Source organism: Oxyura jamaicensis, chromosome 11 (assembly GCF_011077185.1).
Source record: "Oxyura jamaicensis isolate SHBP4307 breed ruddy duck chromosome 11, BPBGC_Ojam_1.0, whole genome shotgun sequence".
NCBI classification, from domain to species: Eukaryota; Metazoa; Chordata; class Aves; order Anseriformes; family Anatidae; genus Oxyura; species Oxyura jamaicensis.
The window spans coordinates 16,100,437-16,118,074 of NC_048903.1; the positions used below are offsets into that span (position 1 = coordinate 16,100,437).

The 17,638-nt window shown below is 39.6% G+C and overlaps 1 protein-coding gene across 1 annotated transcript in view; it reads left to right on the forward strand.

Moving 5' to 3' along the window:
* The window catches only part of CDYL2 (chromodomain Y like 2), a 58,815-nt gene that overhangs the window by 35,508 nt on the left and 5,669 nt on the right, over window positions 1-17,638 (forward strand). The window contains exons 3-6 of the mRNA XM_035336849.1: window positions 3,851-4,068; window positions 10,777-10,949; window positions 15,531-15,741; window positions 16,497-16,640. Of these exons, the coding sequence (XP_035192740.1) occupies window positions 3,851-4,068; window positions 10,777-10,949; window positions 15,531-15,741; window positions 16,497-16,640 (746 nt within the window). The remainder of the gene's footprint in view (window positions 1-3,850; window positions 4,069-10,776; window positions 10,950-15,530; window positions 15,742-16,496; window positions 16,641-17,638) is intronic.

Genomic DNA, 17,638 nt, shown 5'->3' on the forward strand with positions numbered 1-17,638 from the left:
GAAGAAGTCTGAAATTATTAGTAAATTATCACCAGAACCCTGCCTTTAAGTATCTACAGTATTAACCATTGCCCACAAGAAAGACAGAATGGAGACAGAGAAAGGCTGTTGGAAAGACTGAGAGGAATGCCAAGCTGTTCTACCAGGCAGAATAAGGGAATGTGGTTTATTTCACCTAGAAAAATGAAACCCATAGCTCCTTTTCGGTCATCATAAATGCGTGCTGCTAACAAAAGGAGCAGCCCAGCCCTTCTTCCCACGACATCCTGGTCGTTATCCCCATCCCCTCCCCTTTCAGTACTGTTGAGCCTACAAGATGAACCCGATCTGTTGGAAAATTAAGGAAGGTTTTGCAGGAAGGTTTTTTCCAGCTCGAGCAGTTGCTCGCGGTGTGGCTGCCTGCCGGTACCCTAGTGCCAGCACCAAGTGGTGGCACAGAGACTGCTCCATCACACTGACTGGGGAGCTGTGATGAAAATGAGAAAAAAAAAGGATCAGAAAATAAGGGTGGGTTGAGGTGTCTTGTCTCTGGGAGTGGAAGCGGCGGAGCAGGGGAAGGAGATGGGGAGATCCGAGCCCTCCAAAGCCCGGAGGGATGGATCTGAGGCTCACTGCACGTTTTTTGCTCTCTCATCTCCTACTCTTTGTCTGCCTCATTTTTTTTAGACTACACATTTCTGATGTTTCCTGCAGTGCCCAGTATAACAGAACCCCAGAGCGATCTGAAGTCTTTAGGCACCTTCCCGTTCCAACAGCAACACCAGGAACACCGTGACATGTCCTCCCCTTTGGTGGTAGTGCAGTACAAGATACAGGGACCAGCAACTCAAACAATGATGTGGATTACAAGACAAAAGAGTTTTCCTTTTGGAGAGAGGGAGGCTGAGAGGGGACGTGATCAAAGTTTGTAACATCATGAAGGTCTCTGGTAAAATAAATGCGGAACTGTTGCGTGCTAAATCCCTCAATAGCCGAACTAGAGACCCCTCACTGAAACTGGTGGAACATCAGATAAAAGCGCAGATGAAAGGAAATTCCTCTATGAGGAGAGAGGTTACTAAACTTCTCAAACTCATACTGCAGGAGGCTGCGGAGACAGGCAGCATCAACAGGCTCAAAAAGGGATTAGAGAAATCCATGGAAAGGTCCACGAAGAAATACTGAAGGAAATGGGAAGGATCAGTCTTCTCATATTCCTGTTCAATATGAGGGATGATATTAGGACAAAGGACTGCAGAAAGTGACCAGCTTGGGTTTCCTCCTTTTTAGCATCCATTATTGCCATTTTCAGAGGAGTACTGCATGCACCAGTGGTGTGGAAATATCTTAAGTTCCCTTAAGAGATACTGAAACTTGTAAATATCAGTATGTGTTTAGGTACCTTCACAAAAAAGTTAATGATTACATTACTCTCCCCGTACAAGAAGGATTATTTTCTGCTTCCAGTTTGTACTTGGACTGAGCACCGTATTCTCACTGCTAAGCTGGTAAACCACATTTAGAAGTACCTAAAGCTTCCTTGCTTTATTTGTGACGTCCTTAATTTATTTCACATGCATTACAGATTGCTTTGTGAAGGCCTCTTTTTTCCTGACACAGCCATTTTTCATTCTGACATGCTGAGGTACTGTTACCCTTGTGTGCGTTAAGCAGGTGCTAACTATTAAAGCTCATGCAAAGACAATCTGGATGCTTTGGTGGCTCCAGAGCAAGCCTTCAGTAGCTCCATCACATCTCTGCAGCAGACATGCTAAATTGGCCTGATCTCACACGAGTGTTGTCTTTGGATTTTGCTGATCATTTTCTCCGGTTTATCAGATTAAACAAGATTACAGGGATGCACTGTATACACTGAGATGACAATTTACTCACTGCTTCTTGTTCTGTTAATCATCCATTCTTGGAAATTGCGCTTTTCCATTTACGTTTCTCTCAAATTTAATTTAGATATTTCTCTACCGAGGTTAAATTTTTGTCAGCTGGTGTGCAGACAGTTAGAATACTGATCCGATCTATAATTCCTTACATCATATATTTAATTTACAGACTAACTACATTATTCGAACAAAGAAGAATGTGACAAAAAACTTGAATTATTTCTGTGAGGCTTTTTGCTGAGCTGGATTATCTGTGTGAATTAATCTTCTACCATTCTCTTAGTGTCTGTATTTAAAATAGATGTGGCTTAATCTTCCACGCAAGGTAGATTATCAGTACAGTTAGTCGGACACATATTCCACTTAATGTTCATTCACGCCTCTGGTTTTGTAAGTTCTTTATACTTTTCTGGGAGTTTTACCTCTTCATACCCTAGTAGTTTGTTGCTGGTAGCTGCGTAGTTAAGTACTCTGAAGCGCTCTACATATTTTAACATCGCATATCATAACTGCAGGGTGTACACGGGTATTTCACCTACTGAACAATTCCACAGGCCATTGCCAGTCATTAGCTACCAGACCATTCAGTTAGCTACACAAACATGAATTAAGTTGAAACGTAGCTGACATAAAACCAAGGTAACTGGTTTTGCTTTAGAGCGTGATCTGTTATGAATTTACCATTCAATTCTACTCCAACAGAGCATTTTTAATTGGAGAGTGGTCATTTAAGCTATAAAATGGAAATTATGTTCTATTCATGTCATCTCCCCTTTAAAAATTCTCAGCTGTTTCATCCCAGATGCTGGAATGGGTTTGCATTGGCAGGGTTTGCATCTTAGCCTTTCTCTAAGAGGGAGTATCGTGGGTTTACGTCTATTTAAACAAACAAAAACACTTGGAAACTATTTCAACGAACAGAGTGCATTTAATCCTCCCTGTTCATCAGCAACCTGTCCCTGCTTTACTTTTAATAGTAATTGTGTGAAACTTCTATAATTAGAAAAGGAGACTTGCATAAAAATCTTGTAAAGATTTTCCGACGCATTGCCTATTGCAACGGAACTGCAAAGATGAGCAAAATAATAACATACAGGTCACACGAACTGTATGTCAAAATAAACTGCCTTTACAGAATAAACTGTTATTACTCTCATTCTGTTTCAGAAGGAACTTTTATCTTTATTTTCATAGTTCTGATTTTTTTTCCTAATGCTGGATACCCTCCAAAACGGCATCGGCATTAATCCTTTCAATGTACGAGGTCCAATATCAACATCGTATCTGTTAGTCAGAAGTCAGCTCATTATTGTGACTGCAAAATGTAATGAGGAGAAGCTTGGGATCAGAGCAGTGATGGCTAACTGCTACTTCTAATGCTAACCATATGGGTAGAGGGAAGGGAAATCCAGTCGTGGTATCTGTCAGCTCCCCTAAGTAAGAACTCCCTAACTTGCCATCACATAGAGATGTGCAACGAGAGACAACCTGTGTTAAAATTCGCATCTCATAATCGCTTTTTGGTCGTCATAAAAGGAAGAAAATGTAACTTTGAAAGATGGGATTTGGATGAAACCTGTCTTGTCAAGTTTCTCCAAAGCTGAGTTCAAATCTCCAAATGAATTCAGGGATCACCCCAAAGTGATAGGACAGACCATGATAAAACTGCTTTCATCTTCAAAGCAGAGCTGAATCCCATTAAGAGTACCAGTCCCACATGCTACAAGTCATTCGACCCAGTGGCTGTCTGATCAGAGAACAAAAAGGAACTGCATGTTGGAATATACAGGCTTTAAAGAATAATAGGAATGGCTTGAGGCCACATTCGACTAGACAGGCAGATTTCTGATTTACCAAACTTATCGTGTAGAGGCTATTGTAAATATTGCATTATGTTTAAGCTAATAAAAAGTATGACTCCATTTCTTTGAAAGTATAGACATAATTATGCTCTGATTATTTCCATCTGAAAGGTTCTTCTCTGGCCAATGGCAGCTTGAATCTACACAGCACTGTGAAAAGGAAACTAGATGGGGAAAAAGATTATGTCTTCGATAAGAGACTGAGATACAGCGTGCGTCAAAATGAAAGTAACTGCCGGTTCAGGGACATTGTAGTCCGGAAAGAAGATGGTTTCACACATATTTTGCTCTCGAGTCAGACTTCAGATAACAATGCACTGACCCCAGAGGTAAGCATGTAGCCCTAAAAGCCAAAGAAACCATGCTGATGTGTGGGTTATCTTGGAAACACTGCACTTGAACTGTATTTTTTTTGTATTTTTATGCTAATTGATTATCTTAAAAAAAGAAATTATGGAGTTCAGATATATTTAATTTTTCCATGGTTGGGATTTCTATCAAAAAGAATGCAATGGAAATTAATTCTGAATTGGCATGTCTGAAACTGAAAACTGGAAGGAAGGAAAGGAATGACAGAGTCTGCACTTCCAGCATGGAGCTGTATGAAGCAGTTGTTCACATGCTGAAGTAATTGATATTTACCGTCCTTAGTAGAAATCTGGTCTCCTTCGTTATATTAATTTAAACAGTGCTCCAGTTGTTGCATATGGAGGTATTTGAGGCTACATCCTGAAACAGTAACTGTAAAACTGTACCTCGATCCCTAATTGCTTGTTTTCTGAATCACTTTATGAATCTTTAGTTATGAAATCTTTGCCAATTAAGGGTTCTAGTCTCAGCTGAATTGCATAAAGATGTTCAATATATACACAATACTAATGAATTCCCTTGTTTCAAAATACTATACGCTTAGGATCAGATTTGTAGCTTGTACTACTCGAGTACAAACATGGTCACAGGAAGGGCGGAGAAGCTGTGGGCCCTAAATTTGACTCCACCTTCCCAAATGCACACATACACATGGACATTAATACCTAGAATTATACTAAATAGTTAAAACTGTCGGTACATACCTTTATCGCTCCTAAATATTTAATATTTAAAAGGACTATCTCAGTAGTTAACCCAGAACACCAAACACCTGCTTTTAATACTAGTCCCTAAAAACACGCTAGATGATTGCATCAAATCCATCATTCCACCCATGTATTAATTGCCACTAATTGCCACTGCAGGTAAATTAAATGAAGAGCTCAAGGGCCTGAAAAAATGGTAGGAAATCAAGGACTTAGCATGTTCAGGCTGAACAGACGTATATTTACACTTCTGGCTGTGCTGTTCCACATCAGCAGCGTTCAAATGCACTGCCCAGTGAATTAATTCAAGCTCTTCAGGTCTGCCAAACCAATTTGTTTCCTTCTTTGAAAACTTTCAATATGCCAGGAGCCCACCTCTGCCTAAGAATAAATGATGAGCACGTAATAGTCCTCTCCTTGCATCACCAGCATTGACTATTTCTAGAGCCTTTATGGGAGCTCATTTGACAACTAGGAAATACATTTCAAAGAACTACTTTACTGACCAGAATCTGGATAGCCAGGAATTAATCAAGGTAATGAGCTCTCTGCACTTGTCTGTTTAAAACTCATCCAGGCTGAGAGCAATTGAAAGCTGTTAGCCTCTGAAGGCCGCTTGCTGGCAACCATGCAGCTACTTCTTTGGCCTCGCTCCAGGCTGCAGCCCTTGGGCACTCACACCACAAAATCCAGCACCTCCCATGGTGGTAAATTCAGCAAAAATTCAAGAAACTGGAAGGAGGAGCATATTGAACGTGCTGTCCCTACAGTTTGTCACCCATGGCCATAGCTAAGAAAAACTGACGGAGTAGTTCAAGGAAGGTCCAACGATTTTAGTTTTGGCCCCTTACAGCACCACTGAATAGAAAGGCACAAACCCCAAACTCCTACAAGATGTAAGAGAGCGTGTTTCGTTTTGCCAAAAGAAACGCTAACTTCAAGCTCGATTAAACATTCAGTAAATTATGTTTGCCAAATAGAAAATGATTAACTTGCAGAGAGCAGGTTTACTCAGCGTGGTCAAAATAGCGGTCTGGTTATCCTCAGCCATCCACGTTAGGAAAAAATAAATTTAAAAAAAAAAAGGAAAAGGGGTGCGTTACCCACAATCATTATAAAATTAATCTCATAAAAAATCACTCTCACCTGTAAACACCCCTGCTCCCCTGCTTCCCTTTGGGTTTTACCTTAATCTTCAGATGGAATCCAATCGTTTTGTTCATCCGCTGGCCTCTATTATTTCTGCTTTAATTTCACTTTAATTAAAATAAGTATGAACTTTAGAATTACGGCACAGTGTTCTGCCTGTCAGAGCTAACTCAAAACAAAACTTTACCAACTTATCACTGACATGATACTGCACTTGTGGCCATGAAACTTACTTCTACAAGGAAAAAATAAATAAAAAATAAAAGGCTTAGAAAAGTCTACCTGAATCTTCATCCTACATTTCGGTAACCACATCACACCTGTGGTTTGGCACAAAATGTGTCGGGGCTCTTCCAGCAGCATTTGCACCGACCGAAGTTGGCTCAGTGCCACTACAGTAATTGAGATTTTTCTACAAAATGTAGAGACTATAGAAATCTTTTCTTGCATTTTACAAGACCTTATAAAACTTTCAAGCCAGTGTCATGAAATGGCATAGCTTGGTTTTTTGATTGTTTTGTTTTGCTTTGTTTTGTTTTTGCAGTGGCTTGGGCTTGCCACTTTTAAAATTAATTTCTAAAGCAGAAATGCAAAAAGATTTCATCATTACCGCTTCCATTAGGGCATTGTCTCTCACAGGCCTTTTGCTGCTTCTGAAGTTTATTCTCCAATTTTGATGCTGCTGCTGTTTTATCTCAGCACTTTGCAAGGATCCAAGTTCTGTTTCAATTAAATGGATCCTTCCACTGCTTTTACTGCATATTATTAATACAGATAGGAATTAATATTCCACTGAATTAAATATAAAACGTACCCCAAACAGCTAACGTGTGCACTGAAGATGGATATAACTACCTCAACTACAGTTCACCTACAAAAGAGCCAGGTTTCAAGTTTCTAGCCATGAGAACCAAATGGTTTAAAGTTCTACCAGGTGCATTTTGGAGCACTGCCTTGCCTTCACTTTTCCTTACAACTTTTTCTGACAAAAAAAAAAAAGAAAGAGGTGAGGGGCAGATACAATTTTACAGTTTTCTGTATTTTTGCTCTCATACAAAGATTCAAAGATTTGCTCTCATTCAAAGATTCATACAATTTCTTTGGCCACAGTTATGCCTGAAGCCAGCCTTACAGGTTCGTAACTCCTCAGTTTGTCAAACAGAAAGGACTCAGAATCTGTTTGCATGAAGAGCCAGCGAGTAACAAAAAGTGTATTTCTGTAAAAAGGCACAACTGAGGAAGAGGCTCCAAGAACAACCGAATGGCTTCAGAATTTGGTTTTACTGTAATATTTACAGAACATTTACCTGTAAGGATATCACTAACGAATCCTCAGAGATTCAGAGAAGTTAACTTTTTAATCTAGTATTTCTATTTATATCAACAAGAGACTTCTGTTGAAGACACTTTGTATTAAGGCGATAAATTCCCAGCTTCCTGATTTCCCCAGAATGTAAGCAATATTGAAAGCAAAGGGCACCAAATACCTTTTAAAACTTCCTCTGTCCCGTGAAAGGCATTAAAATAAGCTTTTAGAAGTTTAATGAAACCTTTAAACATTTTATTTTTGTTTTGCAATACAAGGTGTCCTATTAAAGGACTAACCAACTTGATTTCTTGATGGGATTAAACAAATAAGCAACTTTTGAGAAAGTGATAATTTTATTATATATTTGGCTTTCACTAAATGAGTAAGTGAAGTGTTAGGGTTGGCCTGAATTTACAAGTTGATACATATTCATAAGCTGAAGGACTGGGCCAAACTGTTTTGTAAAAGCTTCTTCAGAAATGTTAGTCAAATAAACGCAAATAAAAATACTGCCCCCACAAGTGATAATTGCCTAGAAGGACATTAAAAAAACTAATTTAAAAAAAAAAAAAAAGCATGGAACGGGAGATTACTGCTGTGGAGCCCTGCAAATAATAGTATTGGTCCATTACAGAAACAAAAAAAAAAAAACAATAATTGGACAAATGCCACAGTTATACCAAAATGAAGGAAGGTTTAAGTAGCATGGAAGAGAGAAAAAGAGTTTAGAATCTGATAAAGAAATGGAACTGAAACACGTAGTATCTCTATATATGTAAACTGAATTCCCTGCTGCGTTAAATAGAAATTCATACTTAAACACAGAGAGCAGGTTCCGAAGCAAAATTATATTTAGAGTAGTGCAGTTTAATACACAGCTCTCTAACCCTAAACCCAAACCATCTCTTTTATCATACTTTATTGTTAGTAGCTTTGCTGTAATCATATAAACATCCACAGGGAAATAATCATACCTGAATAATCAGTGCGGAAAGCCATGGTGCCAAGGCATTCCGAAGCAACAGGGCACAGCAGGCTGGATGTAGATAGGCTGAGGGACAAGGCGACAAGGTAACCAGGTGGATTTGGGATGGCACAGCCAAGGAGTCATGTCACAGAACAAGGGAGTGACAGCTGACTTCACTGGATTCAGTATATTCCAGCGAGCTTCTGAGCACCTTTTAATAATAGCATTAACATCAAACTTACAGATATTTCCAAAAATAAAAATAATAATAATAATAAAAAACTCTTTTGGAGATCAAAAACAGTGCTACATTATGTTTTTCTGTTTTGTCATGCTGTTTTCTCTTGCTAGAAACTAGGGAAGCCGTGGAAATAAATTTCCACTCCTGCTCAAAAATACTCTCCAAAATATTGTCAAAGCCTCCCCATTTTCAACCATACGCCAGAAATCAATTCCTACAAATGGACCTTTCATATCCCTCTCTCCAAAACGCTGAAAAAACAGTGACAGGAGAATATTGGTTCTTCCTAAACGTGGTATAATCTCTGCTCCAAATTTTGGTGTACCAACTTCAAGATGGCTTTAGCAATCCAAATCTCCAAGGGGTAAGATAAAAAGGAGACAGGGTTGTAGTGGTAGGGATGTGTTTGAAGGATAGCAGCCGTAACATCAAAGAGATGGCACATAAGCAAATGTCACTGCAGGAAGGAGAACAGAAGGGGAACTCACTGAGCAGAGTACTACTTCGTGGCAGAGCTCCTCAGCGTACATAAAGATGTTTGACTCTTATTCTGTGAGATTATTTATACCTCTTCCCTAAGAAAGAACAGATTTTGGGGACAGGCAATCTTGCAATCACATGGAACTAAGAAAATCAAAATATGTGCTTTTTTACTTCTAACATCTACCACCTTCTAAGGTATCTTTTTCAACTTTGGACAGAGATTTGTGCATTTTTTTTCCTTATGTTTCCCCTTTATAAAACATGCAGTTTTGCCTATATTTTTACCAGCTGAAGCTAAGACAGCCTCTGAGCTTCTTAGAAGAACCAGTACTTGTAATATTCCTAATGACATTTTTATACCTGCACAAGAATTTCTAATGCACATCCACATTCTGCTGCTTTTAATTGCTTCACTTCCACCCACTGCCACGTACTCGGTAGTGAAGCACCTTGGAAGTGCACGTGTAAAAGTAACACAGGTGTATAAAAGTAACGCACCTCAAAGTTCACCACCTGCTTTCTCACGTCCCAGCCTCAGCAGCCAGTAACAACGGGGTGTTTTTATGCAAACGTATGGAAAGCAGACGGGTAGCACTGCACTCCGTGGCATGAACACACAAGTTCAAACTTGTTCTCAGAAGCCACAACATTTCTAATAGAAGCCTACCTATTTAGAAGAGTAAGAATAAAACTTCTGTGTTACTTAAATAAAGCACTTTGGAGAGCTAAAGATTTTTTTGGGGGAAAAAGAAGGTAGTGAACAGAAATAATCACAAGCTAAATATCTTGGTTTTCTCTCGGGGAAACCAAATTTGATACCCCAACCACCTTGTGCTATCTTTTACTTAAATTTACCCTGAGAGCAAATGAGAAAAAAATGGCTGAGCAGGGCCCTGTGCATAGGAGGTGCTTGGACACACGAGGATGTTCAAGCCTAGGCAGTGGCACGCTAGGTGAAATCAGGGCCCTACTTAAGCAAGAGCAAAGCTCTGACGAGAAGAGGGGAAGCTCAAATTGCTTAAATCGATTACAGCTTACAGACTGTGCTGAACTGTGACAAGTTACTCATCAGAAGTTCATGAAATAACATTTCCTTTTAAAAATCATTAGGAAAACAATTGTACTCAGATGAAAGGCTATTTTCTTACAATAGCAGCAGCTCAATCCCATACAGATTTTGATTAGTATGATTTATGGTGCGATTAATAGCTTGATCCAGTCCTAAATCAGACTGTAAAAATGTCTCTCTCTCCAGTGGCATTTTTGTTCTAACTTTTGTAGGCTGTAACAATATCACTGACCGCAGAAAAATGAATAATATATTTGTCATGATGATGTATACGATGTCCTCTTGTGCTACCTTGCTCTGGTTCAAGCCATACAAACCAAGCAGTTGAAGAACTGAAAAATGGGGTTTACAGATTTTATTTACAACCTGTTGAGGTTTAAAGGTTATTGTTGTGTTACAGTGATGTACACTGAATTTTGAGAACAAAAAAGTGATATTTGAAATTATTAAATTGTAAGCAAATAGAATAAGCTAGCTAGAATTTCCCATAGAACAAGCAAAGAACAGCCAAGCTCTAAAAATTTTTTGAATTAGTAAGCATCTATAAAGCACTTCCAAAGACAAAATATTTTGCAAACTCTCAGTGTTATCATTCTATTAAAATTATAAAAATATATATCATTGATGTAAGTATTAATAGTGCCCAAAATTTAAGTCTCTCAAAATCAATAAGGTTTGTAAAAGTAGGGAAATGATATTGCAACGGCATGCATGTCGAATTGTTTACTTTTCTTTATCCACAGATCATGAAGGAAGTTCGGAGAGCATTGTGCAATGCATCAGCTGATGACAGTAAACTCTTACTTCTCAGCGCAGTGGGAAGTGTATTCTGTAGTGGCCTAGATTACTCATATTTAATTGGCAGGTTATCCAATGACAGAAGAAAGGAAAGCACTAGGATTGCAGAAGCTATAAGGTGACCCAAGCTTACCTATGATCTCTAAATTATGAAATGCAGTGTGTGATTATAAAGATATTTATCAGGTCCAAAAATGTTGTATATATAAGTGTTGATTGCCTTCTAATTATAGTCCTACAAATTTGTTTAGTAAGAACCTTGGACCTTTCCTTATTACAAAAGAAAGCACATTTATTCCCATGCTAATTATCCACAGGGATTTATTTTATTCCACTTCTCTGTATTTAATACTTCAAATGAATCCTCCAAATTCAAATACAACTTTGTTGTTGTTTTTCCAAATTCGCTATTGCTTCATTTTCTAAAGTGGTTCCTGAAAGGCAGATATTTTACTTGTTTTAATGTTCATCATTTTAATGAATTTCAGTACAAATGGGAATCCATGGTTTAGTCATATTCTGTTGAAACAGTAGTTTTCCACTGTATTTCAGAACCTTATTAGAAGGGTCTCCACTCTTTCTTAAATTTAAATTACTTCATATATATGCAAATGTAGTTTTATTTTCATAACTAAAATGTGACTTTCCTTATATATATATATATCACGTTACCTTAATAGAAATCCAGAATTTATGACATGCAGTCTACAAATCAGTCTGCACAATACATCACCAAATCTTTCCATTATCCACAAGGTATATGTTATTCATATTTGGCAGATCTTCCAGTCCAAATCAACATCACCCCACTGAAGTCAGTGGTATTTCACCTGTCTGTACCAGCAGAGAGTTTGGTCTCTTAATTTTTTACTTCCTACAAAGACGATTATTCTGAGAGCTTTAAAATTATAAGCAGCAAATTCTAACAAATCTATGAAGGAATACTAAAGAATTTGTCTTACAACGGACATGTATTTTGGATGTATTTATAAAATATGAGAGTAGGTGCAGTTGTTACACGATACGTTAACTGCCGATTATCTTGGTTACAACTAATGAAGATCAGTTTTGATTCTCACTTGAATACTTTTGAAGTTCTCAAAATATTTTGAAAGAATTAAAATATACTTCTTAAACATAATAAATCATGACCTGTTTTTAACATGTTAGCTATGCTTGAATATCTCTTAGTGATATTAAAAAAAAATCCCTTTGAAGGATAAACCCTATTTCTTAAACATGAGGCATTTTTAAAAATGCAGAACCAAAACAAACAAAAAAAAAAAACATGGGAGGGAAGAAAATCAGTATTCTTGTTTGAAAACACAGGCACACTCGCACTCCATGAAAACATATACATTTAATACTATTTGTGTAAATATTGTGTAGAGAGGTACTGTTATATATGTACACAGTTACCTACACACATTTAACACATATGTATACCCAGCAATTCAACATTTAAATGACTGTAAGTCAGACTGCAAGACTGTTTTCCTGTCCTTGGGCTCACCAAATGCTCCTGAAGTGCTCATACAATGTACTTCTCCTCTTCAAGAATGTCGGCTTCAGGCCCACTGGAAATAGATTTTTATTGTACTTCTGGAAACAATACACTACGTTTTCCATTTAGCACTGTCTGTGCTTTCTGTGAACAAAGGACTCAACTCATGGAAAACAGACCATAATAAGAGTAGTAAAAATGTAGGCTTCCCTTTTTCAGTGGCTAGGATGTCCTCAAACACATTAACACATCTCTGCCTTCAGTGCTCTACATCAAGTTAGAGTAGCATCCTTCTACAAATGTGAAATTAAAGTCTTCATTACCATGTGTTTTCTCTTTCTAAACTATGGATCCTATATCACAAGTCAAAACCAAAGTTTAAATACCCACCAAATCTCATCTCACACGAACGATGTTATTCCTTTGCCCCCCGGCCTCATCCACTGCCTTAGGGGCTTGCGGCTCCCAGATGTGCGGTGCTGCCGCTTCTCTCCAGCCTGAGCTGCCACCATCCAGACAAGTGCCTGGCATTGCACTCCTGCAGCAGGGAAAAGGCAGACAGATGACTGCACAGCAGCTACACATTCATGGCCTGCAGAGTCCTGCACTCAGGAGACTCATGGGAAGCATTCCGAGCACCAGCCTGCCTTGTCGCACCCCCAGGCAGGCACCAGGACAGGACCCGATACGTAAAATTCTGGGTATGGTCAGAAGAAAGTATGAAGGACTTTACTTGCTCAGCTTCTTTACAGCCTTGGACGTGTTTATGAGTCCTGACTGCAGCACTGCAACAACACAGAGGCATCCCCAAGTGTGTCTGATGGTCAGCTTTCTGGACCTCCTCTAGCAAAAACAAAGCCTTCTGTACATGACACTTTCCTATCTTCAAGCTTCAGGTTCTGCTGTCAAGCAACAATTACCACCTTCAGTCCTTTTCAAAGACGTCCTTGAACTGAAACAAGGATCTTCTATCCCAGCAGCTACATGTGAACGTATGGTTTGGAGACATGGGAACGTGCCAGGTTCTGAGGACAGAGAACTTGCTGAAACAAGTGATGTCCTAAGCAGGGAAGTGCTTAGGACATCCCTGGATGTCCATCCCTGGAAAATGGAGTGCAGCTTCTGCAGACCAAATACAGGCATTTGTTCCCCTTGTAAGCTCCCAGTATTGTAGCTCTCCACTCCATCATATAGGTGGTATGTTCCATAGCCATCCGTTGTGCCATACTCTGTTCCCCATCCTCCCCTCGTGATGGAGGCTCGGTTTCTTCCCAATGTTCTGCTCCACTTTCTCCGCACCTCTAGGCCTTCCTTCCTTGCTCACTCATATGAAGATTTCACATTTCGTTCATGCCTTCCCCTTCATTAATGTGTTCAGCTTTGTTCCTCCTGCCCATCATCTCCCCATTTCCTCTGCACACCACTAATCTCTCTTCCACAGTCACTTCCAGGTCCCACTTACTTTCTGCTTTTCTCCACAAGTCTTCTTCAGCCTCCACGTGGTCCTCAGATCTGCTGCCATCACTTAGCCATTACTTGTTCTTTTTGCCTATCATTTGTTACACCCCTCTTTCCCATGCATAGTCCTACTAGCAGAGTTGATGACATTACTATGGTTCTCAAAACTCTGGAATTAATCAGGTGCAGTGATCTGCAGTCACTACTCAAGCCCATAAACAAGAAATAAGGAGACTGCAAACAAAAGTGAACCACAACTCTTCATAACCCTGCCGCCCTCTAGAAAGAAATTGCTTTGAACACATCGATACGGTGTTCCATATTTCGCCTGCTTTGTCTTTTCTCTGATCTCTTTTATTCCCACAACTATTTTTTCAGTCAAAAATCAAGTCCTTTCTAGATGGCCCGAAAAACAGAACTCAGTCATTGAACATTTAATGCTTAAGAGTCATCAGACTCTTTGTTTCCATTTAAAATATAGCCAAAGTCCTTGCACTTCAGCCCAATAAAATACTTATCTTTTTTGCCAGATCTGCACTCTGACTTGCAAGGCACACCTCCTGTTCCCAGAAGCACAAGTCTCGGTCTTCGTGACCTCAGGGAGAGATCTGCAGCTCTTTGAAGGGCACCTTTGACAAAAATCATGTTATTTCCTCAAATCAGTTGGCAATGATGCACTGTGGATCTAATAAATACCCGAGGATGGAACAGAATAACCTCTTTTGTTCTGAGCTTGATTTATATATGTCTCTTTTCTAAAATAACTGAGCATCTTGTTTGCCTTCATATACCTGCTGTGCACTGAGCTGCTGGAGCCCAGAATTTGCCCTCAGTTACACTTTTTTTTTCCTAATTGGTGTATAGGCTGTTCCACTCAACAGATGTCTTTCCACAGTTCCTGGTAGGTGACTTATTTAAAGTATCTCCTCAGTACACGGAATTTAATATGTTCCAATTCGTTCATGCAGATGAATCGGATCACATTTACTTCCTCGTTATTTCCCATTGAACCGAAACTCAACTGAAAAGTTGTAGGTGGGCAAGGGTATCTACTTCATTATGCCTCTGCCTAAGTCAATTGCAATGAAGACCCAACAGATCTCTCGTGAAATTATTTTCCTGCTCGAACATTTCTGTTTCTCTCTGAATCCCCTCTGGGGGTCTTGTTCTTTCAGCGGGTGTGCCACAAGCATTCACTATCTCCCAGTCCACTGATGGGACTTGCAGTAACCTTTGAGATAAGATCTTTAAAAGAACTTTTTGAAAACATAAATACTCAACTATACAGCTACGAGCTTCCTGTCCTTCACGCTACATGTTCATCAAGTTGGCCAAACCAGACCATCAGAGTCCATACGAGCCATTCTGGAACAAATGGAGAAGCACTATGTACAAACTCATGCATTACTGCTCCAAAACTAACACTGACCCTAACCACACCATTCTGCCAAAGCACAGCAGTCAGTGCATCCCAATTAGCCAGTTCATACCCAACATATGCAAAAGTATTTAATATGCCAGGTACCCTGAGTGATTAAATAGCTAAGTATGAGAGTCATTTTGTGTGTGCAAAGTAGAAAATACCTTGCAATTCTGACCTCATAAAAATGGGCCATGGCATTTATTGTGTTCATCTGTGGTTCTGGTTTGTTTTCAGATTAAATACTTATAAGCTTGGGAATTCATCTAAGTGTTACTTTTGTATTCAAGATCTTTCTTTTATTTTTTTTATTTTAGGGATTTTGTAAAAGCTTTTATTCAGTTTAAGAAGCCAATTGTGGTTGCTATCAACGGCCCTGCTCTTGGGTTAGGAGCTTCTATTTTGCCACTATGTGATATCGTTTGGGCAAGTGAGAAGGCATGGTTTCAGACACCATATGCAACAATCCGACTCACTCCAGCTGGCTGCTCATCTTACACATTCCCACAAATTCTGGGTGTTGCACTGGTAAGGTTTTCCACCTAAAACTGCTGAAGAACCTTTGTTAAATTCATGCTGTTCTTTCTCTCTTTAAAAATTAAAACAGAAAACAACTGTTTCTCTGAATTGTCATGGATGCAAATCTATGTTCATCTAATGCCTACCAATTTTTTCACAAAATGATCTCTGAATTTGATAAATTGCACATGCTGTATGTGAGAAAGGCTGAACACAGTTTGAAAAAGCAAAAATTGTCAAGATTATGGTAGAAAAGGGAAGAAATGCATTAGCTGAATGATGCTGCAGAATGCTTTGTGTTGCGTTAGCGCTGCACAGTAACAGAGCTAGATTCTGTTATCTGCTTCTCTAAAGTAGATCCCTAGTAATTCCAGGAAGGCTGCTTAGTTTTTACCTAAATAACAAAGCAGAATTTGCCCCGCAAAGTATTTCATGCTCTGTTCCATGACTCGGCACAGTAATGCTGTATCACCGGCAGTTACTCTCGTAAAACCAGCAATACGGATTCATCCTGCATGCCAGCACATTTCACTTACGTGAAACCCATGCTGTGCTCTGGCCACCTGCACAGCCCTTAAATAGCTACCAAAAACTCCTTTTGAAGTATTTTGCAGTATGGAAAGATACCGCAAACCGCTTGTAAATTGAATCTTACAAAATAGCAGGCAGGTGTGGAAGAAAATTTTAAAGAAAAAAGGAATCATGGAAAATTAAGGGAAAAGGAATTATGACCCAGGATCTCAAGTAATCTTCTGGTTTCACAGGCAAACGAAATGTTGTTCTGTGGGAGAAAGCTGACAGCGCAGGAAGCCTGCAGCAGAGGCCTAGTGTCCCAAGTATTCTGGCCAACAACGTTTAGCCAAGAAGTGATGCTGCGGGTGAAGGAAATGGCGTCCTGCAGTGCAGTGGTAAGGACTCCAACTGCTTTGTGACTAAGTTACGCTTTGCAGGGGTAAGGTGTGCTCCCGAGGCTCATCACGTCAGAAAGCAGGCCCTCAGCCATAACCGTGGAAGAGGGCTAGCAACAGAAAATCTGGACTGGGATTAGCAATCTTGTGGAGTTTCGTATTTTTCAGGGGCAGGGAGGGCTTTCACTTCCCTGTCTCCACATTTATTCAATGCGTGAAGCTGCCCTGCCATAGATTTCAAAGGGAATTTCAGCACAGGTTTCTTTCATGAAGAGAGTCTGAAACAATGCACCTATACTGGCAAATCTCTGCAGGGCCAGGAAGAAAACCTATTTGCCTTTCACACTGTCCTGGCCCGCTATGTTTCAGCTGACTGCCTTCTTTTCTGCACCTGCATAGTTCCTGACTCCGCACAACGTCCTACACGAGCACTGAAGGGAGGGACAGTGCCTGCTAACATCCACCCTGACGGGGATTCAGACACAGGGGATTTGCATGCGCTCTGGCCGCAGTATTATGACTGCCCTGTTGTGTATATAGAAGTTGAAAGAAAATCCTTTCCTATTTTTACTTTCTAAGGTTCTCCCTTCAGGCAGCTACACTCCCATTCCAGGCACATCCTTGCCTTAAAAAATGCAGTGAAGAACAAGATACAGGCTGCAGTAAAGCTGCACTAACTGAAGTGCAAATTGCTACCATTTCTTTTTATACTTCCTATGCCTGAAACTCTCTTGGCATCCCTTAGTTTCATTTAAAAGATCTGTTGTAAAAGAGAAGGTAGAGACACGGGAGATTTTTAATTAAATGAAGCGTAGATTAGATCTCACCGAAGACATTCAGAATGAAACTCTGGAAACGTAGCATAAGCTTATTTGATCACGCTGATAGAACATGCATTATGAGTTGGGAAAACCTCTGGGCCTTACTGAGAATTTGTCTTTCCTTCATGGCAATTGGCTGCCAAGGAAATCTCCTGAGACCTGTTGGAAAGAGCAGTG